General features: G+C 44.6%; 1 protein-coding gene across 2 annotated transcripts in view; it reads left to right on the plus strand.

Moving 5' to 3' along the window:
- LOC137426732 (F-box only protein 11) overlaps positions 1-26,412 on the plus strand; it is a 164,158-nt gene that overhangs the window by 65,302 nt on the left and 72,444 nt on the right. For both annotated transcript variants that reach the window (XM_068115549.2, XM_068115550.2), the window contains 3 exons: positions 8,841-9,010; positions 14,643-14,724; positions 15,350-15,491. In XM_068115549.2, coding sequence (XP_067971650.1) covers positions 8,841-9,010; positions 14,643-14,724; positions 15,350-15,491 — 394 coding nt within the window. The remainder of the gene's footprint in view (positions 1-8,840; positions 9,011-14,642; positions 14,725-15,349; positions 15,492-26,412) is intronic.

The raw sequence follows: 26,412 nt of genomic DNA on the forward strand, positions 1-26,412 counted from the left end.
TCTTCCTTATCCTCCTCTCCAACACCCTTTCCAATACCTTCATTCCATGCTCCAATAACTTTATCGCTCGGTACGAGCCACACTCCAGAGGGTCACCTTTCCCCTTGTATAGAGGGACGAGGGTACTCAGTTCCCAATCCACTGGAATGCGGCTTTCTTTCACCACCAGATTACAGATCTCTGTCATTCTCTTCACACCCCAACTTCCTGCTGCCTTCAACATATCTCCCACAACTCCCGTCGGCCCTCCCGCTTTTCCACTCTTCATTGCTTTCATCGCTTCCTCAACTTCCTTCTCAGTTATCTTCTCTGCCTGTCCTAAAACTGGGTTACTCTCTATGTTGCCATCCCATTCATTCTCTGTATTCAACAGCATTTCCATATATCTTTTCCATCTTCCTTTAATTCCATCTGGGTCGACAACGATTTGTCCCACTTCATCCTTCAAGCAACTCACCCCAATCACATCACACCTCTCTTTCGCTATGTGCTTTGCAATCCTGAATACTGCTTTCTGACCCTCTTCCGAATCCAAGCGTTCTCCGAACATTTTCCTACATGCCTCCTGCGCCTTTGCTACCTCTTTCTTTGCAGCCTTCCTGGCTGCCTTATAACTTTCATGCTCTGCTGTTTCTGCACCCGTATCCTTCGCCTTCTGCCACTCCTTGAACTTCTTCCTCTTCTCGTCAATCCTCTTTCCAACTTCATCATCCCACCACCATGTTTCCGAGTGCCTCGGTGGTCCTTTTGTCCATCCACATACCTCACCAACGGCTCCCAACAGACTAGCTTTCATTGACATCCAACCACTTTCAAGCTCAACCACATCATCCTCTACCCTACTCAGCCTCTCTTTTAATGCACTCCCTTACTGTCACCTCTTCAACCTCCACACCTTCATTCTCGGTTGGTACTTCACCCGCCGAGCTCTCCTCGCACCTTTCACCCTTATGTCGCAGACAACCAAGTGGTGCTGTGAAACAGCCTCCTCCCCTGGGATCACCTTTGCGTCCCGGAGGTGCCCCCTATCTCGCCTACGCACCATCAGGTAGTCAACGGTTGTCGTCGACCCACCTGACGTGTATGTAACAAGCTTATTATCCTCTTTCTGGAACTGAGTATTACAAATCAACAAATCAGCTCCATCAGCAAACTCCAAAATCCTTTCACCTTCTCCATTTCTCACACCACATCCGTAACCCCCATGAACTCCCTCAAAACCATCCATACTCCTTCCCACATGTCCATTCAGGTCTCCTCCCACCACAACAACTTCCTCATCTTTCACGTTTTCCATCAGCTTCTCTATCGCACACCAGAACTTGTCCTCTTCATCGCTTCGACCAACCTGCGGAGCATATCCCGAGATGACGTTCACCAAGAGCTTTCCAATCATCATTTTCACCATCATCAACCTATCACTCACTCCAGTCACACTCACCACACTGTCTACAAACTCCTCAGAAAACAGGACACCAACACCATTCACGCCCTCCGGGCACCCTTGCCACACAAACTTGTATTTCTGTCCCTGCCTACCCTTCACCATTCTCACACCACTTCCCTTCCATCTCGTCTCCTGCACACAACATATGCCCACTCCTCTTCTGACCAATACTTCCACCACTTCTCCTGATCTCCCTGTCATTGTCCCTACATTCCATGTCCCAAACCTCAGAAACCGATCCCCACTTCGGGCTGCACCCTGCCCATATGTAGTTGTAATTGTCATGGTTCTCTTTTTGAGGCAATGTTTTTATGGCCGGATGCCCTTCCTGACGCCAACCCTCTTAGTCGTCTCTTACGACATGCAGGGATACGGTGTACCTATTCTGACCAGGGTACACACTGGGAAACGTTTAAAACATGGAAATTCTGGAAGGGGGTGGGGGGAGGGAGGGCGGCGTCAGCATCACGGCTGCGGTTTAAACATATTCCAACAATATCCAAACAGAACCATGAAAACCATGAAAAACAATCTGGGAAAAGTCTCCAAGCGAGAACGTGGATTTGAGAAAGAAGGAGCAGAGGCGGAAGAAAACGAGATACAGTGGGCGGGGCACAAGTCGAGACGGGGAGGAGAGCGAACAAGCACGTGTCTGGGAGGAAAGAAAGAATCAATATAGAATTCTTTGTCTATCCGTTTGTCCTGTTTTTAAAAACGCCGGACAAAGGGTAAGATGCCCGTGAGAGGCAGGGGGGAGAAAAGAAAATCAAAGAAACAAGCAAATACTATGAAGGAAAGAACTTACATTCACAAAACACCGACAGGGGGAAGGGAGCCCGGAAAGACCAGGCCGCGCTCGACGCACGAATAAAAAACGACCAATCACACACAAATCCGCAACAACCACAAAACTAAACAGAAACACACAACAACACACACACAACAAAACAACCAGCGGAAACCCGACAAAGACACGAATGGGAAAACACTCAAACTTCGATGCCGTGGAGAGCTCGAAGCAAGCCTCGTCGCCCGAGGGACCGGATGTCCGGAGATGGGCCAAAAACTATATATGTATGTATGTATGTGTATATATATATATATATATATATATATATATATATATATATATTTATTTATTTATTTATTTATTTATTTATTGATATATATTGATATATATTGATATATATTGATATATATATATATATTGATATATATATATATATATATATATATATATATATATTGATATATATATATTGATATATATATATTGATATATATATTGATATATATATATATATATATATATATATATATATATATATATATATATATATATATATATATATATATATATATATATTGATATATATTGATATATATTGATATATATATTGATATATATATATATTGATATATATATTGATATATATATTGATATATATATATATTGATATATATATTGATATATATATTGATATATATATATATTGATATATATTGATATATATTGATATATATATATATATATATATATATTGATATATTGATATATTGATATATATATATGATATATTGATATATATATATTGATATATTGATATATTGATATATATATTGATATATTGATATATATATATTGATATATTGATATATTGATATATATAGATAGATAGATATATATATATTGATATATATATATATATTGATATATATATATATTGATATTGATATATATATATATATATATATATATATATATATATATATATATATATATATATATATGCAAAGATTTGCAGTTGGGAGTAAATCCAAATGACTCCATGGTAAGATCTCCAACCTTTAATTGAACAAACAATCACTCAACGTTTCGATTAACAACATGTGACAAAGCCACACGCCTCCGTTAATCTTCCTCAAGAGTGATAAAATAATCTCAACATCCCCTTGTATGCAAAGTGGGCGGGGTATATACAAAGTGGGGTGGGCAAAGCTGGGCAGCCAATTAAATCGTATCACACTGCTCTCGTGAACTGAGCCGTTACTGACCAAATTCAAAAATCAACGGTTCAAAATAATCCTGTAAGCAATGCTGGATTATAACTCAAGTGTTTAGAAAATCTGGAACAATCATTACATTTAATTAGAAGTTAAACTTGTAAATAATTAAATTGTAAATTAAATTAAAACTGTAAATATATTAAAGCAAAAATTTTTAAGATAAAATAAAATTGCCAAAATATCAAGATCATCACATGTGGCCCTATGCGGTAAAGGGGAATGCGGGAAGGGGGGTGATAGGGGGGATAAAAATGGGGGGGGGAAGCGGGGGGGGGTTGGGAGAGGCGTGTTTTTGGGGGGGGGGAGGGGCAAATTGTCCAAATAAAAACCTTCTGTGACATATTATGTGGACTCGTTTTTCAATGGAATGCCTGCTTCGTTTACACAAGAGTGGATCAAACTGCTTCCGGTAAGTCGAGCACCTCTTGTGTGATCGAGGTAACAGTTTCTTCTGTGTGCCAAGCCTCCAAAACACGTCTTCTGTTTCTGTTAGGTGTGGAACTCAAAATATTAACCCTATCCCATAAAGGTGTGTGGCCTTCCTTAAGGCCGTGTTTGGCAATAGCAGATCTGCTGGGATAATTACATTCAAATGCTTTTTGGTGTTCAGCAATACGTTGACCTAAGGTCCTCTCGGTTTCACCCACATACTCAGCTCCACAACCACAGGGCACTACGTATACCACCCCTGACCTATCCTTCCTCGGAAGCTTGTCCTTGACCGTCATAAGAGCTTGGCGAAGGGTGAAAACCGGTGTGAAACTCACCCTCACTCCTGCCGATTTCAAAATTCTGCCGACCCTCTGTGAAACCCCCGGTACAAAAGGCAGAACACACAAACCCTTTGGTTGTTCTCTCGGTCTCAGCCTGTTGTGTGGGGAAGCCCTTGTCGTTTTCTTCTTGGGTGGCAAGCTATCAGGATAACCATTTGCCCTCAACACATTTTGAAGATGGTCCACCTCACTCATCTTGTCTTCAAAGGTAGATGGTAAATCACGTGCTCTTTTTGAGAGGGTGTGCACACCCGATCTTTTGTGTTCCATTGGATGGCAAGAATTGAAATCAAGGTAGCGATCAGTGTGTGTTGGTTTTCTGTATGCCGTTACCTTTAAGGCTCCTTTGGGATCCCTTGTTACGAGTGTATCCAGGAAGGGAGGGGCTCCATTTTTCTCCTCTTCAATGGTGAAATTAATGGAGGAAAAAGTTTTATTTATGGTCTCATGTATAATGCCCACCTCATCAGAGTGACAGATGACAAATGTGTCATCCACGTACCGTAACCAAACACGTGGTAGCACTAACAGGGCTGGAATGGTGCGTTCCTCCAAATCCTCCATCACCATGTTAGCAATCACAGCCGATACCGGGGAACCCATAGCGGTGCCATAAACCTGCTTGTAATATACCTCATTAAATACAAAGTAGGTGGAAGAGCGGCAGGTAGAAAGCATGTCACACACGTCTATCGGGCTTAAAGCTCCCGCAGTCTCTTTCCATCGATCATCATCCATCAAACGCCGGTTAGCCACCTCAATCGCCAGGACACCAAATGCTTCAAAATGCTTGCCAAAAACCAAACCAAATTTTGGCAAGCATCTTTTAATCAGATTAAAAGATCGACAGATTAAAAGCGACTGGAAGACTATCAGCTGCGGCGTACAAACGTCTGTACAGCAGTAAGGGAGTGGCTCCCAGGGCCTACGGGCTACCGAAAGTGCACTAAGAGGGATTTCCGCTACGGTTAATCATTTCCTGTATTAATGGTCCGTCATATGCTCTATCCAAGTTTTTGGCAAACATTTTGAAGCATTTGGTGGGGACGACAGAGCGAACCGTGCACAATAGCACAGCATTTGCTGAAAGAGTGAAGCATCTCACCATCGAAGCACACGAGACCATCGTTTCGTTTGATGTTGTGTCTTTATTTACCAACGTGCCCATAGCCCTGGCGATTGAGGTGGCAAACCGGCGTTTGATGGATGATGATCGATGGAAAGAGACTGCGGGAGCTTTAAGCCCGATAGACGTGTGTGACATGCTTTCTACCTGCCGCTCTTCCACCTACTTTGTATTTAATGAGGTATATTACAAGCAGGTTTATGGCACCGCTATGGGTTCCCCGGTATCGGCTGTGATTGCTAACATGGTGATGGAGGATTTGGAGGAACACACCATTCCAGCCCTGTTAGTGCGACCACGTGTTTGGTTCCGGTACGTGGATGACACATTTGTCATCTGTCACTCTGATGAGGTGGGCATTATACATGAGACCATAAATAAAACTTTTCCTCCATTAATTTCACCATTGAAGAGGAGAAAAATGGAGCCTTTCCCTTCCTGGATACACTCGTAGCAAGGGATCCCAAAGGAGCCTTAAAGGTAACGGTGTACAGAAAACCAACACACACTGATCGCTGCCTTGATTTCAATTCTTGCCATCCAATGGAACACAAAAGAACGGTCGTGCACACCCTCTCAAAAAGAGCACGTGAGTTACCATCTACCATTGAAGACGAGATGAGTGTGGAGGGGGCAAATTGGGTCGGCAGAATTTTGAAATGAGCAGGAGTGAGGGTTAGTTTCACACTGGTTTTCACCCTTCGCCAAGCTCTTATGAGGATCAAGGACAAGCTTCCAAGGAAGGATAGGTCAGGGGTGGTATACGTAGTGCCCTGTGGTCGTGGAGCTGAATATGTGGGTGAAACCGGGAGGACCTTAGGTCAACGTATTGCTGAACACCAAAAAGCATTTGAATGTAATTATCCCAGCAGATCTGCTATTACCAAGCACGGCCTTAAGGAAGGCCACACACCTTTATGGGATAGGGTTCATATTTTGGGTTCCACACCTAACAGAAACAGAAGACGTGTTTTGGAGCCTTGGCACACAGAAAAAACTGTTAACCTCGATCACACAAGAGGTGCTTGACTTACCGGTAGCGTTTGATCCACTCTTGTGTAAACGAAGCAGGCATTCCGTACTTTGAACAACGAGTCCGCATAATATGTCACACAAGGTTTTTATTTGGACAATTTGCCCCCTCCCCCCCCCCCCCTCCCCAAACATGCCTCTCCCAAACCACCCCTCTCCCAAACCTCCCCCTCCGCTTCCACCCCCCCTCCGGTTTCCCCCCCCCCCATTTTTATCCCCCCCTAATACCACCCCCCCCCCCCCAGCCTGCATTCCCCTTTACCGCATAGGGCCACATGTGATGATCTTGATATTATGGCAATTTTATTTTATCTTAAAAAAATTTGCTTTAATATATTTACAGTTTTAATTTAAGTTACAATTTAATTATTTACAAGTTTAACTTCTAATTAAATGTAATGATTGTTCCGGATTTTCTAAACACTTGAGTGATAATAATCCAGCGTTGCTTACAGGATTCTTTTGAGCCATTAATATGTGGTTGATTTTTGAATTTGGTCAGTAACGTCTCAGTTCACGAGAGCTGTGTGATACTGTTTAATTGGCTGTCCAGCTTTGCCCACCCCCACTTTGCATATACCCCACCCACTTTGCATATAAGGGGATGTTGAGATGATTTTATCACTCTTGAGGAAGATTAACGGAGGCGTGTGGCTTTGGCACATGTTGTTAATCGAAACGTTGTCATTGTTTGTTCAATTAAAGGTTGGAGATCTTACCATGGAGTCATATATATATATATATATATATACGTATATATATATATATATATATATATATATATATATATATATATATATTGTTTCTTAAATTGTTAGATGAGTTCATCTTCAATGCACTTTCACACACTTACATACACATACATACACTCACATCCGGGGTCTGCCGAGCAGGCACGTAAGACATTGGCAATTGTAAAGCTCGCAGTGTTAGTGTGAGAAATCTCTGAGGATATCCCGGAGACTCAATAGCTCAGTGGGCTGTCACCACGTAAGTGACGAGGTTCCTGGGTTCGAGTCCCGGGTTCAGTCAGAATTTTTTCACACTAACCCCACGCAGGAATTTACTTCCTGTTTCTTAAATATATATATATATATATATATACTATATTTCCAAAAAGCTATCGACAAGTTATGACAAAACTAGGTGGATGGGTTGGTTTGGTGACGGGAACAAGCCGATTCAATTTTGGTTCATGTTTGTATCCAGATCCTGCCTGTCGTGGCTCAGCGGTATCTCTGTTCTCTCAATGATTATCCTTCATTTGCTTGATTTTTTTCTCGTGGTTTTGCAGTGATCTAAATTGCTTTGTGCAAAATTACAAGATGGTTTTGTCCATTCCTTGCATGTTTTTTGACAGGGAAGTGAAGCCTTATTCTCATTGTGAGCTTCACCTGTGTGACGCACCTGTGTAATTTGAGTCGTTAACTCGTCTTCGTTGGAATTCGAAATCCCACATGAATGGGGGAGTCGTACTTTAGCTCGTCGTGGAGAAGCTTCCCAAGTATTAAAACAGTGTGTGGCATTCTAATAACAAGCTGTCTGCGAAACTAAACTTTGCTGCACACAGGCATGCAAATCACAGAACACACCAAAACCGTAAAATGAGTGGAATGCATGCATGTTTGTTTACGGCTTCTTGTAACATTGCCATTGGTAGTGCTGTGATTTTCGGCTTTTAAACTTTGAGAAGGTTATGTTTGGTCAATGGGAGGCAGATGGTTTTCTTGGATCTTGGATCTTGGATAGGGTGGGCAAGTTAATGCGCTGTAAGGTGAGGGGGGAGGCAGGGGTTGTGTGTGGTTTTGTAACCCTGATTTGACGATGCACTTGTTGGCGATCTTGAGTTTGACGTGATGCCTTTAATACTCGAAAGCCTCGTGAAGTGCTTCAGTCAACGTCGACTTGCATGTGTCTTTAATTGCATTTGATGACTATGATGCAGCAGTTGTGGACATGCTGGCAGTGTGCTATTGATGATATTGCTTTCCTTTTGGCATTCCAGGAATCCTACATTTTGTTATTGCTGTTGTCTCATGTTCACCTGGGTTCTACAGCTAATAAAGTCTGCTTATGCATTGACATCTCTGTAATAAGACGGACGCAGTTGTTGCATTCGAGCTGAGCATATTCCTTGCACTTTGTCTTCTGCTGTTCATTGTGCAATTATGTTGGTAGGACACTTGAACCCGTCTGTCCAGTCAAGTGCAGCTATTCCATGAACCTCAGCCCCCATTGAAAAAAGACAGACTATGGTCACCGGGGTCTATCATGCCGATCACCTGTTATTCAAAACCTATTTCTTCCCTTCAAAACCATTTTAATAGCTACCAGAAATTGTTTTGCATTTCATCTCATGACTTCCTTGCCATTCTCCATCCCAATGCATGCCCAGTCCTGGACGGCACAGCAAGAGCGCGGGCTAGGCCTGCGACAATGAGAGTTGGATCGGGGGAGGCTGCAGAACCTGCGGAGCCGGCACAAGCCACGAGCCCCTACCAGCTTCGGCGGAAGTCTCAACCCATCGGAAAACATATGCCTATTCCAGGAAGACCAGAGCCGGAGGTATGGTATGCTGTGCAGTACTTTTCACTGGATCCGTTTGGAAAGGCTTGCGTTATTTTCTTGCTGTTTTTCCAGAACTTACTATACTAGAAACGCCAAGAGGGTGAGAGGGTTGGGGGAGGAAGGGATGGGGGGGGGGGGTGTAGGGGGGAGGGGTAGGCAACTTTATGTTCTGTTATATTGCATTGTGATATTGGATTATTACAGCCGCGGGTCCATTCCGGTTGCCTGATTGGAGTCCCGTGGGTCGTGTCCAAACGTCCGCAACCGCCAGCTAAGTCCACAAGTTCCCGGGTGTGTTTGCCACGTTACACTGCTCGTGCCGTGGAATTAATTGGAGGCCACACCGACCGATAGATGCCTGAGCCTCTTGTTAATTTGGCAGAACAACCGTGAGGTCACGAGCGAGGTCTAAAACTATTTGAACCATACTTCAACTGTTAACCTGCAACCAGCCTAAACCACCAAACAAAGCAGCCTGGACAAATATAATTCACCCCAAGAACAGGTGTATACTTTCGAGCAAATGTCTTGGGAGAGGGAAAGAAGAATTAAGCAATACACAAAAATAAATGATGCAACCAACAATAAAAATCTTTTTTTAGGACCAAGGGACAAATATGTCCCTAAACATTTTCTCCGGTATTTTCCCTGCAATTTTAGATTTCATTGTTTCGACATTGGTAAACATTGTAGTGAACACTGGGTAAGAGCTTTTGTCATTTCCATCATTTTCCTTTTTTTGTTGATTTAAAAATTGTATTTTTTGCCATGTATACTCTTAAATTTAAATTCATATTTGTGATTATTATAGCTAAGCTAATAATAAAACTGGTCTTGTATCTGACAATTACTTTGAAGATGCTTGTGGTCCTCAAAGGGTTATCTCCTACCGATACACGCCCTCGATGCCAACGAACGATCAGAAGATTCTTAGTTATTTATCTTATCTGGACCCATCAGATACACCACAATAGACGGACAGAGTGGGGATTCACAAGATAATGGAGAGATTGTCGGTAAAGCCATGCAGGGGTTTTGAGGGCAGTTCGGCTCCATGGTAGGGCAAACGCTCCATGGCCCAGAACCAGGAAAAATTCCTCTCAGCCGATAGGGAAAATCTTCTGCCGGTTCCAGAAAGCCTCTCCTGGACCAATTCTGGGGAACCCTGTTTGAGTCGATTTCTGGGAAACTATGGCTTTCTCCCGGCATCCTGCCTTTTATTACTGCAGGCTTATTCGGGCATAACGATAGCACCATGACTTCATAACGGCATTCACCTCGAGCCATAATGGCGACACCTTGAGCCAACGGCAATCCCACGGGCTCTGTGATGTGATCACCCTGGCATTAACTGCCGTTTGACAGCACTTGTTCATTTCCTGCCATACTTGTGCTGCAAGGCGTAGCAAGCACTTTAAAGAGAAACATTTAGACAGATAACAGAGGATTAAGATATGAAATGAAGTCAAAGGTGTTGATAATTCTCGACACAGACATAGGCCGTGGGCCCTGAACATTAAATGTGGCGAGAAATTGATTCTTGTGACCCACCCAGGTGAACGGTTTTTCTTCAGTAATTATGAGTAATTATGTTTTTCTACACCATTTCGATCCATATAATCCAAATAATCCAAACTTGCTTGTTGTCACGTCCAAATCTTTCACCGGAGCTATAAGGCATTTTGGATCAAAATCACCCATTTTTCAAATTAGCCTCTATGCCGATAAATTAATGGCGTCCCAGATACTGCTCATGAGGCCTTCAAACTTGGTATGCTATGAGCCGAGACATTCAGCTAGATATGAAGATATGAAGCTTGTGGTCAAGTTTCATTAAAATCATGTATGTAGTTGCAGAGAAGAGAGCACATACAGTCGTGGCCAAAAATATTGGCACCCTTGCACTTTTTTCAAATAATGCACCATTTCTTCCAGAAAATTGTTGAAATTAAAAAATCTTTTGGTATCCATATTTGTATTTCTTTGGTTTGCAATGGAACAAAACAAAAAAGCTGAAAAAATTACTGAATCTTAGCTTATTCCACACAGAAATCCTAAAATGGCACGGACAATATTATTGGCACCTTTTAGAAATTGTTAGAAATAATTAGATTTCAAGCAGGTGATTCTCCTTTACTTTGGAATTGAACTCACCTGTGGTGAATTGCAGGTGCCTGCAATGTAAAAATCACTCATTCAAACAGTTTGAATAGAGAAAAGGAGTCATTCAGCTGTTTTGTGTCACTGTGTGTACCGCAATGAGCATCGAGAAAAGAAAGAAAACCAGAAAATTGTCTGAGGAGGTCAGACACAACATTGTAGCTAACCATGGATAATCTCAAAGCTACAAGTCCATCTCCAGAGAGATTGATGTTCCTGTATCCACCGTACACAATGTTATCAGGTAGTTTAAGGCCCATGGCACTGTGGCCAACCTCCCTGGACGTGGCCGCAAGAGAAAACTTGATCGAAGATTGCAGCGAAGGATTGTTTGAATGGTGGAGAAAGCACCTCAACCAACTGCCAATCAGATTCAAGCTGACCTTCAGACACAAGGTACGACAGTTTCAACTCGCACTATCCGTTTAGTCTGGTGAGCTCATGTGATCGAGCAGTGTCCATAGGTAAGTCAATGAGTGAGTGAGTGAGTCGGTAAGCACTTCAGTCATTATCATTTCAACCAAACACTATTTGATGAAACTTGGCCACAAACTTCATATCTGATGCCTAACGAAGGTGTATTGACCAGATCAACATCTGTGCTCATTAAGGGGGTCTACAGGGAGAGGGGAGGTGGTTTACCCCGCCGCCCCCCCCCCCCCCTCCTCCCAAAATAGGTATATCCTCTCTTCTCCGAAAGTACACACACGATTTTGATGAAACTTAACTCAATGAAAGGGGGTTCTATGTTAGGAGACCCAGGAGGACCCCACTGCTGAGAAAGCCCGACTGGAGTTTGCCAAAACACACCTGAACAAGCCAAAATCCTTCTTGGAGAATGTCCTATGGACAGATGAGACAAAATTAGAGCTTTTTGGTAAAGCACATCATCTCTATGTTTACAGAAAACAAAATGAAGCCTTCAAAGAAAAGAACACCTTCCCGACAGTTAAACATGAAGGAGGTTCAGTGATGTGTTGGGGTTGCTGTGCTGCCTCTGGCACTTGGTGGCTTGAATGTGTGCATGGCATCATGAAATCAGGAGATTACCAAGGTATTTTGGAGCACAATGTTAAACCCAGTCTCAGAAAGCTGGGTCTCCGTCGAAGGTCATGGGTCTTGGCGCAGGACAATGACCCCAAACACACTTCAAAAAGCACCTAGGAATGGTTCAAGACGAAATTCTGGACTGTTCTGAAGTGGCCAGCAATGAGTCCAGATACATATCCCATTGAACGCCTGTGTGGAGATCTGTAAAACAGCAGTTGGAAGAAGGCACCCTTCAAATCTGGGAGAACTGGAGCAGTTTGCACAAGAGGAGTGGATCAAACTGTCAGTAGAGAGGTGTAGGAAGATCATTCATGGCTATGGAAAGCGCTTGACTGCAGTTATTTTGTCCAAAGGCTGTGCAATCAAATTTTAAATCTAGGGTGTCAATAATTTTGTCAATGCCATTTATTTTTATTTTCTGATTTTAAATATCTATTAAGTTCTTAATCAAAAAGAAAGGTTCTGTAATATTAACAGTGAAATAAAGAATTGTGGAGACCAAATACTTTTGTCAATTTCAACTTTTTTTGGAGAGTTGTTTGAAAAAAGTGCATGGGTGCCAATATTTTGGGCCGCGACTGTACTTATTTGTGGGGGGGGGGGGGGGTCTAACACCCCCCACCCTGCATAATCCCTCTCAATGAGTGAATATTTTGTTGTGGTCAATACACTGTCATTAGGCATCAGACATGAAGCTTGTGGTCAGGATTCATCAAAACCATGTGTGTAGTTTCAGAGAAGAGAGCAGCACATACTTATTTTGGGGGGTCAAAGACCCCCACACCCCGTAACCACCCTCAATGAGCGCAGATTTTTATGCAGTCAATACACTGTCAGTAGGCATCAGACATGAAGCTTGTGGCCAAGTTTCATCAAAATTGTGTTTGTAGTTTTGGAGAAGAGGGAAAATACCTATTTTTGGAGGGGTCAAACCCCCCTCCCCCCCCCCCCCCCGAAGACAACATTAATGAGCGCAGATTTTGATGCGGGCAATACAGCTTCTTTAGGCATCAGATATGCAGCTTGTGGCTAACTTTCATCGAAATCGTGTGTGTACTTTTGGAGAAGAGAGCATATACCTATTTTGGGTAAACCCCCACCCCCTCTCCCCTCTCCCTGTAGACCCCACCCCCCCCCCCCCCCCTCTCCCTGTAGACCCCTTTAATGAGTGCAGATATTGATCCGGTCAATACACCTTCATTAAGCATCAGATATGAAGTTTGTGGCCAAGTTTCATTAAATAGTGTTTGGTTGACATGATAATGACTGAAGTGTTTACCGACTCACTCACTCATTGACTTACCTACGGACACTGCTCGATCGCATAAGTTCACCAGACTAAAGTCCAGTTGAGCTAAAAACTAGTAAAAAAGAAGAATGCACAAGGAATACCATCTACCCATAACTTGAGCACAGCCAATGTTCGCTTACGGCAATCACTGCTGCTTCGGACAAGCGTCCCTGTGAATCTCCATCTCGATTGCTGGCACTTTCTGGAGAGCCCAGTCAAAGTGAAATTAGATTTAAAAGTCACCCCACTTTCTTGAAAATTTAGTAAAAATTTAGTAGAAAATACTGTTGTGGTTATAACACGATATGAATCTGGTGAGTCGCCTCTATGCAACGGCAACAGTCGACCGCTTCGGTGTCTCCCCTGCCTGATTACTCATCCAACAAATGTCAGACCAAGGACACCACACCAACGGCTTTAAAAAGTTGGTGGAACTGAGCCAATCGGACAAGTGGTGGTTCTGAAAGGTATAAACAGAAAGCACGAGTCACCTACTATCGAGATGTCAAAAAAAAAAACCTCATGTCAGAACAACTGTACACACAAAGGCATAACTGGGTTTGTGGAGTAATCCACTGGCACAGCTGCAAAAATCTTAATATCCCAGTCCCAGAAAATTCATGGAACCATGTACCAAAAGCGATAATTGAAAACAAGGAAGTAACGCTCACGTACGACCTGATTATCCCATTGAGTGTGAACAGAGAAAACAAAGCATTGCAAATGGATATATTACTTAAGTACAAAAAGGAAAAGAAGGCATTGCTAATTGAGGTTTCAGTACCCAGTGAGTTTGGCCTAAGCAATGCAGTAATCAAGAAAATGACCAAATGTCGAAATCTTAAAAATGAAGTGAAGAAATCTTGGCAGCTGAAGAACAAAATTGTGCCAGTGATAATTGGAGCAACAGCAATGATAAGGATGGTTATTTTGTTAAAGATGATGGTTATTATTTAACTTGCTTGAATGGAAAAAAAATACCTGCTTGTGGCTTCTCATTTAGCATTACCGCATTAAAATGTTGAATTAACGTGAAAATAGCAAACTCAGTATTTGATGCCTGTGGCCTTACAAGAGACACCATTTTTGAAAGTGCTGTCACTGAAAGCGACTAGTTTTTCCTTCCAGGTGGCACAGATGCCGATTGCAGAAGGCAGCGGTTTTCGGAGTAAACGTGCTCGCCTCTCCATTCGGACACCGGAGCCTGCCCGTAAGTGCTACCTCTCACTCGTCGAGTACACGGTGGGTATGCTGGCGGCTTAACGTTGAGGATACTGGACATGTAGACGCTGCGGGCTCAAAGCCAGCCAAAGGCTGTTAGGATTTGACTTCTCAGTTTAAAAAAAAAAATGAGACAAGCTTATCTCAGGAAAATTACCATGTTACAATTGGATTGTTCATCAATTGCAATTACATACAATTGGATCGTGGGATACTAATCACCTTCAGGGATTGTTGCAGGAAGGGGAGTACGATGCTTCTCCTCTGCTCGGTGAGGTCTGCCTGTAATGCCAGTCTGCACTTTGTGGGTGACTTGGTGCATTCAGGGCAAATTGAGGTTATCCTAAAATTCTTCCCCAGGAAAATACCTTGATACTTGCGTCTCCTTAAGTGAAAGAAGAAAAATGACAACCTGTCTCAATAGTACAAAAAGCATGATTTGTATCAGTTTGTCGGCGCATGCAGTAATGACCCATCCACCAAAATATTACTTTATAGTGCAATGCATAGAAACATGCAATTTCTTTGTCGAAATAACATGGTTATCTCACGTCTTGCATGTGATTTTGAGTGGAAGCAAGCTAACGATATTACTGCTGCACATTTTGCAACAGCTCCAGCAGAGCGCTACCTCCAAGACAAGCTTCCTGATGAGGTCGTGCTTAAGATTTTCTCATTTCTCCTTGAGGGAGATCTTTGCCGTATGGCTTGCGTTTGCAAACGCTTTAGCATCCTCGCCAACGACCCCATCCTCTGGTAAGTCCATGTGTGTGCATCGTTTAATGTGCCTAAGGTAATTTGTCAACAACCATAAGGCTTCAGTAGTGTTAACGTTGCTCCTGGCTCATTTCTACCAAAGCTGGCCGAGTTTGACTGGGCGAGCTGAGAATGTTTGTCAAAACAAAGTCCACAATTTGTAGGATTTTTTTTTCATATATATATTTTTCTTCCTTAATTGTAAGGAAACACATTGTGCAGAATAAGGCTAGTTTTCTTAGAGTTGTGGTATCGGACAAATTACACCTTCTGTCTGTTAACTCGTGCCATGATTTTTTTGGCCTGCACAAAGGGCAATGAATATATTTTGGGACTTTCAATGCTTCATCACTGCAAATTCTAACTTGTTGCAGATGTTACATGTTTAGAATATATATATATATATATATATATATATATATATGTATATATGTATATATGTATATATGTATATGTATATATATGTATATATATATATATATATATATATATATATATATATATATATATATATATATATATATGTATATGTATATGTATATGTATATATATATATATATATATATATATATATATATATATATATATATATATATATATATATATATATATATATATATATATGTATATATATATATGGGTCAGAATTTTGAACGAGGTACATTTGGGCCTCCCAGGGGTCAAAAAAATTTTTTTGGGAATAGCTAAAAATCACCTTGATATCCTTAAAGCCCTAAGCCTGGGCTATCAAACGCAGCCAAACGGACACCGATCGGCCCAGAGGTTCCGTTTTTATTCATGGTCAAAGTTTCCCTTCCTTGTTAGCATAACGTAAGAGACCAAAATAAGATATATGAATTCCTTCCTCTTCTTCCCGAAGATGCTGTTTCGGCTAGTTTTGCGTACTTAACACACCAGGAGCGTCCCGATCTTTTGAAATGGCATAGAATTCAAGCTAATGTGATGGTCTGATGGTATATTTCACTTCGATATGCACTTACCTGGCTTACAGGGAGCATGACCGGTGCGTAACGTAAGAGACCGTTATGGTTTCTAAATTCACACTCAAGCTCGTTGTGTCTCAGAGAAACAAAGGTCAATGATTTTTACAGAGTTAATACATACGTACAAGTGCTGTTTGTTGCGCCCTAAAGAAGAACTATGGAACACCCTGATATGTGTAAAACAGGGCTTATATAAATATCTCTTACGTTACGGTTCATCTGCTTCATCCTATATGAGGAGGAGCTGTGACTCAGGAACTGACATGAGTAACACAAAAACACATTCAGTAGAGTAGTTATATAGATCTACTTTTATTCCAGCTGTGAAAAGTATCTGAAAAAGGCTTTTATAATGAATGCATGGCTTTGAAGGGTAACGAAATACTTTTTAAAATGCCCTTTTTCACCATTTTTTGAGGTTCAGAGGCTTATAACATGTAGATATTTGATAGAAAGTATATAAAACTATACATTTTCTGAAAGCCGTGATTGTGTTCTACAAGATGACACCTAAATGTACTAATGCAGAACATTTGGGACAAAGTTATATAGGTTTAAAGCAATCAATGTGTGTTTTTTGGGATTTGTACCTCGTTCAAAATTCTGACATATATATATATATATACACACACACATACACACATACATACATACAGGGGCATCGAGAGGGGGGGATAAGGGGAGGTCGCTGCTTCGGGACCCGGGGTCCATTGAGGGGCCCGAACTTCTCCTGTATTTTTTTTTTAACAGTACAACGAAACCCTTCATCGGCCCATCCTCACTTCCTCATCGTTACATTTAAACCCTGAAGCTGGTTTTGCTTTCCTTGCCGGCTTTCTTGCTGGAAACAAAACAACATTTACCACTGTTAATGGTACATTGTCAAACTTTACAGAAAATGGTTATTAACCAGAAATGTGGGTTACAAAGAAATGGGTTTGTGCCCTCTTTGTCCAAAAAAAATTATTAACCATCTTCTCACATATTTTTTGCCAATCTTATGGAGAGGCAACTGACAGGGTTGGCGGCAGGAAGGGCATCCGGCTGTAAAACATTGCTTCAAAATGGGACCAGAGTGCTTGAAAAAGGCCAACCCCTGCTCTGCGGGGAAAAATGGCCTCGAAAGGTGGTTCTAATGGAGAAATAGTGTTCAATAGACGAGGGTGCTATATTGACTCAATCGGGCCAAACGTCCTGCTATCTCCTTTATTTTCGATCATACGGCTAAATAAAAGTGACTGTTTGTTTGTAAAAGTTTATTTGTTTTTGATTAAATAAAGTTCCTTAAAAAGTTATAAAAGCGAGAAACGGTTGGGGTGGGGGCCCCGAGGTTGTTTGCCTCGGGTCCCGTGCTGGCTCTTGACGCGGCTGTATGTATATCTATGATAACAAGCATTCTGAGTATTGCGCTGCAATACATGTCCCCTACCGGCAGTCTGTTGTCCGGAAAACTGTTGGGGAAATTACCAAGGGTTATTTACCCACAGGTTCTGAATCGTTCCCAATCGCTAATTACCTCAGCACGGGCTCACCTGTGATTCACACTCGCGACTTCGATTTATACACCTTGCAGACAGGTCAGCAGAAGCACGAGAAAATAAGTTGTTGATAAAGAACCTTTTGAGTCGCTAAATATCAGTAATTTATTATATTTTCCGGTTCACGATCAATGATCGATGTGTATGTATATGTTGCTCGGCTTGGCTCCACCCCTCCCGAAAGCGCGCGCTGTGTCGCGCTTTTGAGGTTCGCAGACGAGGCTGAGGGCGCGTGGTGTGGCTTGAGGAGAACTCTGGAATAAAGAAGATATCCATTTTTAAAATATTTTCGTTTAATTGACGATATCTGCCAAACCACGTGCCCTATCGCAAATTCCAAAAGGACATTTTAGTAGATTGACATGCTGAACAGATCTGTGAAGTTTCCCCTCGATTGGATCAAAAATGAGGGAGGAGCTCGGTTTTAAAGGTTCATGCTTAAAAACGTGAAACGAGAAAACGTGAAAAAGGGGTTTTCGTGTTTTCATGAAAAACAATATGGCGGCCGAACCACGTGACCTTTGACGTCATAATTACCATTAAAATATTCTACAGACCGAGTCCCCCCTACGGTGAAAATTTGATCTCAATCGGTCCTATTATTGCAGAGAAATTGGTTTTTAAAGGAAATTAAAACTTAAAATGGCACTGAGTTGAGGATCATCAGAATTCCCAAAGTTCAAAGTGCCATAACTTTGTCAAAATTGATCGAAACGTCGTGAAGTTCGAACTTGACCTGTAACTTATCATGAGGAAACCATGTGCCCAGTTTGAAATCATTAGCATTAAGCGTTTAGAAAGAAAGTCCGGAAAACTGTTCTTTGCGTGACGGACTGACGGACTGACCGATGGACTGACTGATGGACTGACTGATGGACTGACTGATGGACTGACTGATGGACTGACTGATGGACTGACTGATGGACTGACTGACTGACTGACTGACTGACTGAGACTGACGGACGGAGGGACGGCGTGCAAACCTATAGTCCCCTCCGGTGTACACCGGTAGGGGACTAATTAAAACTTTAAATGGCACTGAGTTAAGGATCATCGGAATTATCAGAATTCCCAAAGTTCAAAGTGCCATAACTTTGTCAAAAATGATCGAAACGTCGTGAAGTTCGAACTTGCTCTGTAACTTATCATGAGGAAACCATGTGCCAAGTTTGAAATCATTAGCATTCAGCGTTTGGGGAAAAAAGTCCGGAAAACTGTTCTTTGCGTGACGGACTGACTGACTGACTGACGGACGGAGGGACGGCGTGCAAACCTATAGTCCCCTCCGGTGTACACCGGTAGGGGACTAATAAAAGGCAGTGTTTGTCCGTCTGTCTCCTCCATAACTCCAAAACCATGAAACCTAGTGGCCCCAAACTTTGCATGCATACACCTGGAGCTCCAACAGAGCTTCTTCATGTGGTTTACTTTACGAGGTGTCTCTTCATGTGGTTTACTTTATGAGGTGTCTCTTCATGTGGTTTACTTTCGGAGGTGTCTCCAAGTGGTTTACTTTACGATGTGTCTCTTCATGTGGTTTACTTTACGAGGTGTCTCTTCATGTGGTTTACTTTACGAGGTGCCTCTTCGTGTGTTTACTTTACGAGGTGTCTCTTCGTGTGGTTTACTTTACGAGGTGTCTCTTCGTGTGGTTTACTTTACGGGGTGTCTCTTCATGTGGTTTACTTTAGGAGGTGTCTCCAAGTGGTGTACTTTACGATGTGTCTCTTCATGTGGTTTACTTTACGAGGTGTCTCTTCTTGTGGTTTACTTTACGAGGTGCCTCTTTGTGTGGCTTACTTTACGAGGTTGGGGTCTAAAGGGGTCTAAAGAGGTACGCGGGGTGGGAAGGGGCGGGGGGGGTGGGGTTCACCCCAAAATAGGTATTTTTTTGTTTAAAGTCTCATGATTATGTTAGTATGCTTGTACATGCTGCTGTGTCTTCTAGCAACCATTGAAATTTGTTTAAAATACCTTTAGTCAGTGCAGTATACTGTTTATTTTACCAAGTGAGCACCAGGGGTACTGCTCCTATATTTCCTCGATACGCCACTGCTCCACTGTACTTGTGATATGTTTTTAAAATTCTGTCTAGATGATGGACCCAGATTGCGTTTATCATATTCCCATCAGGAAGTGGCTCATTGTTACCCGGCAAAGCCGGGAGGTTTTGCTAGTGTGTGTGTGTATATATATTGTTACAGACGCGGTTTTAGATGTTAGTTTACCGAGCGGTTTGGTATTACCGCGTCCGCACAGTTACTCCCCGATTAGAACCCTATCCCGCCCGATTCCACTCGACGTTGACCAAGTCGCGCTATGCTAAATCAATGAAGGAAAGGACACAACGGCTGGGATAAATGCAACGACACAAGGGGTACAGTTCTCAAGACCTCCGGAGGAGGATATAATATTGGTGATGCAGAAACGGGTAGATTACACGGTAAGAGGTAAAGCACAGAAAAGAGGGGCACTTAGACACAGTCTTATCTTATCCCCGACAGACCACAGACAAACGGGACAAGACTGACTTACACAGGGATTGATGGCAAGGAAGGGCAGGCAGTCGACAGCACAAGGTGCACCTTGGCTCAGGGGCAGAATCAAACGCGGTCCGGTCCAGAGATGCGGGGAGGTATTCAGCGCTTGGAGGTGGCGTCTTCTCTCTCCGTGGTGTGGGCGCATCTGACGTCACCTCCCTCTTCCTGCGCATGTCCAGCGGGGAGTGACACACCCTCGGCTCGTTAGCTCCGCCCCAGATGGAATCGGTCCGCCGCTCCTATTGGGTGCGGGGGGTTACCGGGCTCCGCCCTTGACGAGGAGCTGACAGCGAGCCCCTGCGTGGTAATCCCGTCGGAGCACATGTTCAATGGCGGCTAACCAAGCCGGAGTGAGGACGCACACTCCCCGCGCCGCCGCCGCTGTTGTTGTTGTTGTTGTTGTACCATGAGGAAGAGCTGCGGGGAGGTATTGGGAGGTCCTAAACTTTCTAACGGTGCCATACAATCACATTCTGGTGCAACGAAGAGTCAGAATTAATGGAAACGAGTCCTTAACTGACATAGACTAAGAATAACTAGCAAGATGTCCTATAGTTGTCTACGTGAGATGCGGTGAACCTGGATGCGACATTTAATGGGGGAAATAGGGGAAGGTCGGGGCTACAGAGTGTTGTTTACAGACAATGGGACTAGGGAATGGGGGATTGGGGATAGTTGGGAAGTTTTGGGGAAATAGGGGAATATTTACAAGCGGATATGGATGGAGGCCAAATCCCATATCCGCAACAATATATATTGTTACGGACACGGCTAAAGATGTTGCTTGACCGAGCGGAATGGCCGCCGTGTTCGCACAGTTTACCCGATTACCCCCAACTCACCCGATTCCACTCGAATGTTGGCCAAATCGCGCTACGCTAAATCAATGATGGAAAGGACACAACGACTGGGATAAATGAAACGACGCAAGGGGTACAGTTCTCAAGACCTCCGGAGGAGGATATAATTAGTGGTGGAGAAAAGGGGTAGATTACAAGGTAGAGTGAGGTAAAAGACACAGAAGAGATAGGCACTTAGATACAATCTTATCCAGCCCAGACAGACCACAGACAAACGGAACAAGACTGACTTACACAGGGATTGATGGCAGGGAAGGACAGGCAGTCGATAGCACAAGGTGCACCTTGGCTCAGGGACAGGATAAAGCACGGTCCAGTCCAGAGATGCGGGGAGGTGTCACAGCGCTCGGAGGTGGCGTCCTTCTCTCTCCAAGCTCAGCGCGCATCTGACGTCACCTCCCTCTTCCTGCGCATGCTCAGCGGGGAGTGACACGCCCTCGGCTCATTGGCTCCGCCCCAGATGGGATCGGTCCGCCGCTTCTATTGGGTGCGGGGGTTACCGGGCTCCGCCCTTGACGAGGAGCTGACAGCGAGCCCCTACTTGGTAACCCCGTCGAGCACATGTTCGATGGCGGCTCGTTGGAAAGGCCTGGTGCCCTCCCAACACCCCCTACCAACCAAGCCGGAGTGAGGACGCACACTCCCCGCGCCGCCGCCGCTGTTGTTGTTGTTGTTGTTGCTGAACCGTGAGGAAGAGCTGCGGGGAGGTATTGGGAGGTCCTAAACTTCCTAACGGTGCCATACAATCACATTCTGGTGCAACGAAGAGTCAGAATTAATGGAAACGAGTCCTTAACTGACATAGACTAAGAATAACTAACAAGATGTCCTATAGTTGTCTACGTGAGATGCGGTGGACCTGGATGCGACATTTAATGGGGGAAATAGGGGGAGGTCGGGTCTACAGAGTGTTGTTTACAGAAAATGGGACTAGGGAATGGGGGATTGGGGATAGTTGGGAAGTATGGAGGAAATAGGGGAATATTTACAAGCGGATATGGATGGATGTAAATCCCATATCCGCAACATTGCACCCTTCTCTACCTCGGGGCGTCCCGACCCGATAAATTTTTACCTACGTTAGTGTGGCACTCAGATGTAGTTCCCTCTACTATTAACTCAACCCTGAGTGCGACAGTTTTACAGATGTTCACAAATGAGTAAATATTTCCCCCTGCGACGTTGCACCCTTCTCCTAACAGAAACACACCCACAGGATAACCGAATCGCGGAAAGCATCCTCAAACTAAACATACAGCCGGTAGGGAGCATCATTTACACAAGACTACACTGATATTTACACTACGATCCAGGACCTGTTCTTTGAGGAACACATGCAGATGTTATGCATAGAGAGAGAGCACGCATGCCAGCATCGATACACCAACCCACGAGTGCCCTGTGGCCCTACGGCCTTTAATACTGTGCAGAGCACCCCATCCAAGCACCAAAAGCACCACCCCATACACACAGTCAGCACCATCCGGTGCACCAATAAAGTGTTCAGTAACAATGCACAATTAAGTGTCCATGGTCACCGGTGGTGTCGCAGCCGGCCGATGTTCTGCCGCTGGTCTTGCCTTCTTGGAGTGCACTTGGCCTTCTGGCTTCTTTAGGAATAAAGAAAGGCGCCAACCGCGTCCATTTCTAAATTGTGGCCGTCAGGGGGGCCAACTAAAAGTGGTTCACCTGTATGGCATAGGTGCCACGTTGACCCAGAGGTCCATCCACGGGTGGTGCTTGACCGCAAAAGAACTGCGGTCCATTGTGGGCGGCCACAAAAATTGCGGTCCATATGGTGTATCGATCCAGGTAGCAAGCAGCGGAAGTACAGGCCCACAACTGCGGAGCCAGCACCTCTCTCTCCTCTCTCTCTCTGCCCCAAAGCCAGATCCTCGGAGGTGGGAGACAAAATAAGACAAGTGAGTAAGGTGGTAAGGGCGCAAAAGTGCACGCAATGCAAGGTAATGCACACTGGGGGCACATGGGAACCAGGTGAGACAGGTACGTTCCTACCGTACACCCCCCCCCCCCCCCCCCACCAGGTAACCTACATTGCCCCTCCCTTACCCCTTACTGTATCCACAAAACACAACACTACCCATAAACATCTACTTTACACATCAACAAACGTCCCTACTGTCTTCCCCGTTCCTCCCATAAACCAAATTCGTCTTCTCTCCCTCCTAACCAATCAAATTTGCCATTTCCAACTCTCATCAAAATTTGCCATCTCCAACTCAACATCAAAATTTGCCATCACCAATTCATCATCAGTCCCTCCTAAGGAGGGAGAGATGGAATCACCCCAATGTCTCATCCACGTCGTGATGCGTCTCACAAATCCACACAGCAATTCTCATTTCCTGCAACACAAAACAAAGAAAACACAGGTGTGGAGTCATCATCATCACCTCAGGTAAGTGGCTGCGTATGGTGCGACAGGTTCATCAATCCTAACTATTTCCTAAATGACTTTAACAACTTTACATTACCCGGGGTCTTTCCCTGCCAATCCATTGGCCAACTTACACTATGGGTTCTAAAAACCAATTCCCATTGACCAAACTGTGGTGCTTCTCAAGTTGGGGTCTCACTCCCCCGATTCATCTCCCGGTGCCCTCGCACAATTTCTGGGCTGTGACGTGTAGCTCTCCCAGCAGGTCTACCCACCTGCACACCTCCACCACTGTAGTTGCCACCCGAGCTTACCTGCTCCTTAACCTAACCTATCTACTGGGGAAGGCCCCCCCTGGCTCTGTCACCCCACTCGGTGCCCTCTGGCACTGGGCTACCCGGGTCCGTCCTCCGGATCCTCGGGCCCCATCCACAACTACCGGCTCCCAGAGCCCACCTGCGGCCTCACCTGGCCGACATCCTCACAGTGGTGGAGTGCCCAAACCAACTACACACACTAACAGGCTACACGCCCAGCCATTTCCACAACACTAATGCACCCATCCACAATACCATTCTGCATCCGCACCACAAATGCCAATATCCAACCACAATTTACCTATACCTTCTAACTATTCTTTAAACTACCCTCCCCGGGTACTCGTGAAAAGGGGTCCACTCTTCCCCCATCCACTCCTTCGCACCATGCACACCACTCCGTACCACTTACTCCAACTCTCTCCACACCACTCATTCCAATACTCCATGTATTCCACGCACCTGTACTTGCACACCTGTGCTCTCATACTTGGTGCCGCCTGCACCCTTCTCTCCCCCAAGCGCATTCGCGCTGATCCACAACACTCACTACTCATACACTGCTCCACACACCTGTCCAGTTCTCACACAGCATCATCTCATCTAACTACTCCCCTCTGAAACTTGCGCTTCCCAGTCGTCCCTTTAAACTATTGCGCTCCCTCGTCATTATCATCCCTACTAATCTACCTGCGTCCCCACTACAGGTATCAGTCACTAGCTAAACCTTAACGTTACCTAATGTCAATCTCTTCTAGATCCCTACACACAATATCCTAACCCACCCGGGCTAGTTTTCACTGCCATACACCCCATAAACTAGTGCTCCTTTGCCCCCCCGTTTGTGAGGGATGGTGGATTGCCCATCCCACCACATCGGGGAGGTCCCACTATCAATTTTGCTCGTCCAAATTCCAACCAATTCAAAAATTTTCCATTTACTGCCAATTCTACCCACTATTATAAATTTCGTATCAAATCACTACCATCATCATCACAGTCCGCTATATCCTAGCCTCGGTGCGTCATGACATCATTAAACTCGGTTCGTAAAGCCGAGCAATGAATTCGGGTGGTTTGGTCGCCTGCAGGTTGAATCCGTCCGGCTTTCGGTTCAAGGGAGGTGGTTTGGTTGGACCGAGGTTCCACGCACCATCTCGGCGCGGCACCTTGCGGTCCCGGGCCCGCTGGCTCAATCTCCCCCGGTCGGAACCCCGTCCCCACGAGGGGGCACCATGCCGCTTCCTCCCACTCGCCCTTGAACCGGACCGGTCGCCTCGCCCGCCAAGGCCCGGACTCGACCGTGCGGGGCGGGGCCAAGCCCGAATCGGCAACGACGCTTCGAAGAGAAACGACGCAGCTTCGATCCGCGCCGGGCCCTGCATCCAACAAATCACACCGCGCCCCGAGTGCTCGCATCGGCTATCCGTCGCCCTAACCGCTAACCCGGTTACCGTCGATGCTTCACCTGCATGCTCACACGCATACGCTACCCCTTTCACACTCCCAAACCCCGGCGTTCCAACGCCGTCCGTACATTCCACCAACACTCTCCCTGTTACACACCACACCTCTCGCGCACACTCTTGCGCACACTCGCCGCTCGCACACCTCGGTCCACACCTCTCCTCCGTTACGTCCTCCGTAACACTCACCACAGGTGTACACTCTTCCTTACTTTTGACAGCGCACTCTTTCCCCATGCACCCCAGAGTCGGACTTTCTCGCACACCTCCTTTTTCGCACACCAGACCTGTCGCACACTTCACCAACGGCCTCTCACGAACACCCGGGTCCATCTCGACCCCCAAGCTTATTAAATCACCTGGCGCATCATACGCACGACCATATTGGTCACCACTTACACCGGGTCCTCTTTCTCTTCGCTTCTCCTCCATCACCTGCGAATCCCTCATCCGGTTAATGAGCACATCATCACGATCCGAACACAGACTTTGGACCAATTCTTTTACTTCCTCCTTTATCTCTTTCTTATCCTCTCTCCGTCGCTTCTTAATTTCGCTCACCCCTTCTTCCACTTCTTCTAATTTCTGCTTCACCTCCTTCATCTCCTCGTGCGCCCCCTTAAATTCTTCCTCTAACTCCACCTTATTTTTTTCTATGTGCTCCCGCACCTCCCGCTCTTTAACCTCCATCACCTCTACCACCTTGTTCATTTTCCTCGTCAGGTCCTCATGTACCGTCTGACACTCTTTTTTAATTACCCCTACGTCCTTTTTCATCTCCTTCTGTGTCGATTTTAA

This window comes from Myxine glutinosa, chromosome 5 (genome assembly GCF_964187855.1).
Source record: "Myxine glutinosa chromosome 5, kmMyxGlut1.1, whole genome shotgun sequence".
Lineage (NCBI taxonomy): Eukaryota > Metazoa > Chordata > Myxini > Myxiniformes > Myxinidae > Myxine > Myxine glutinosa.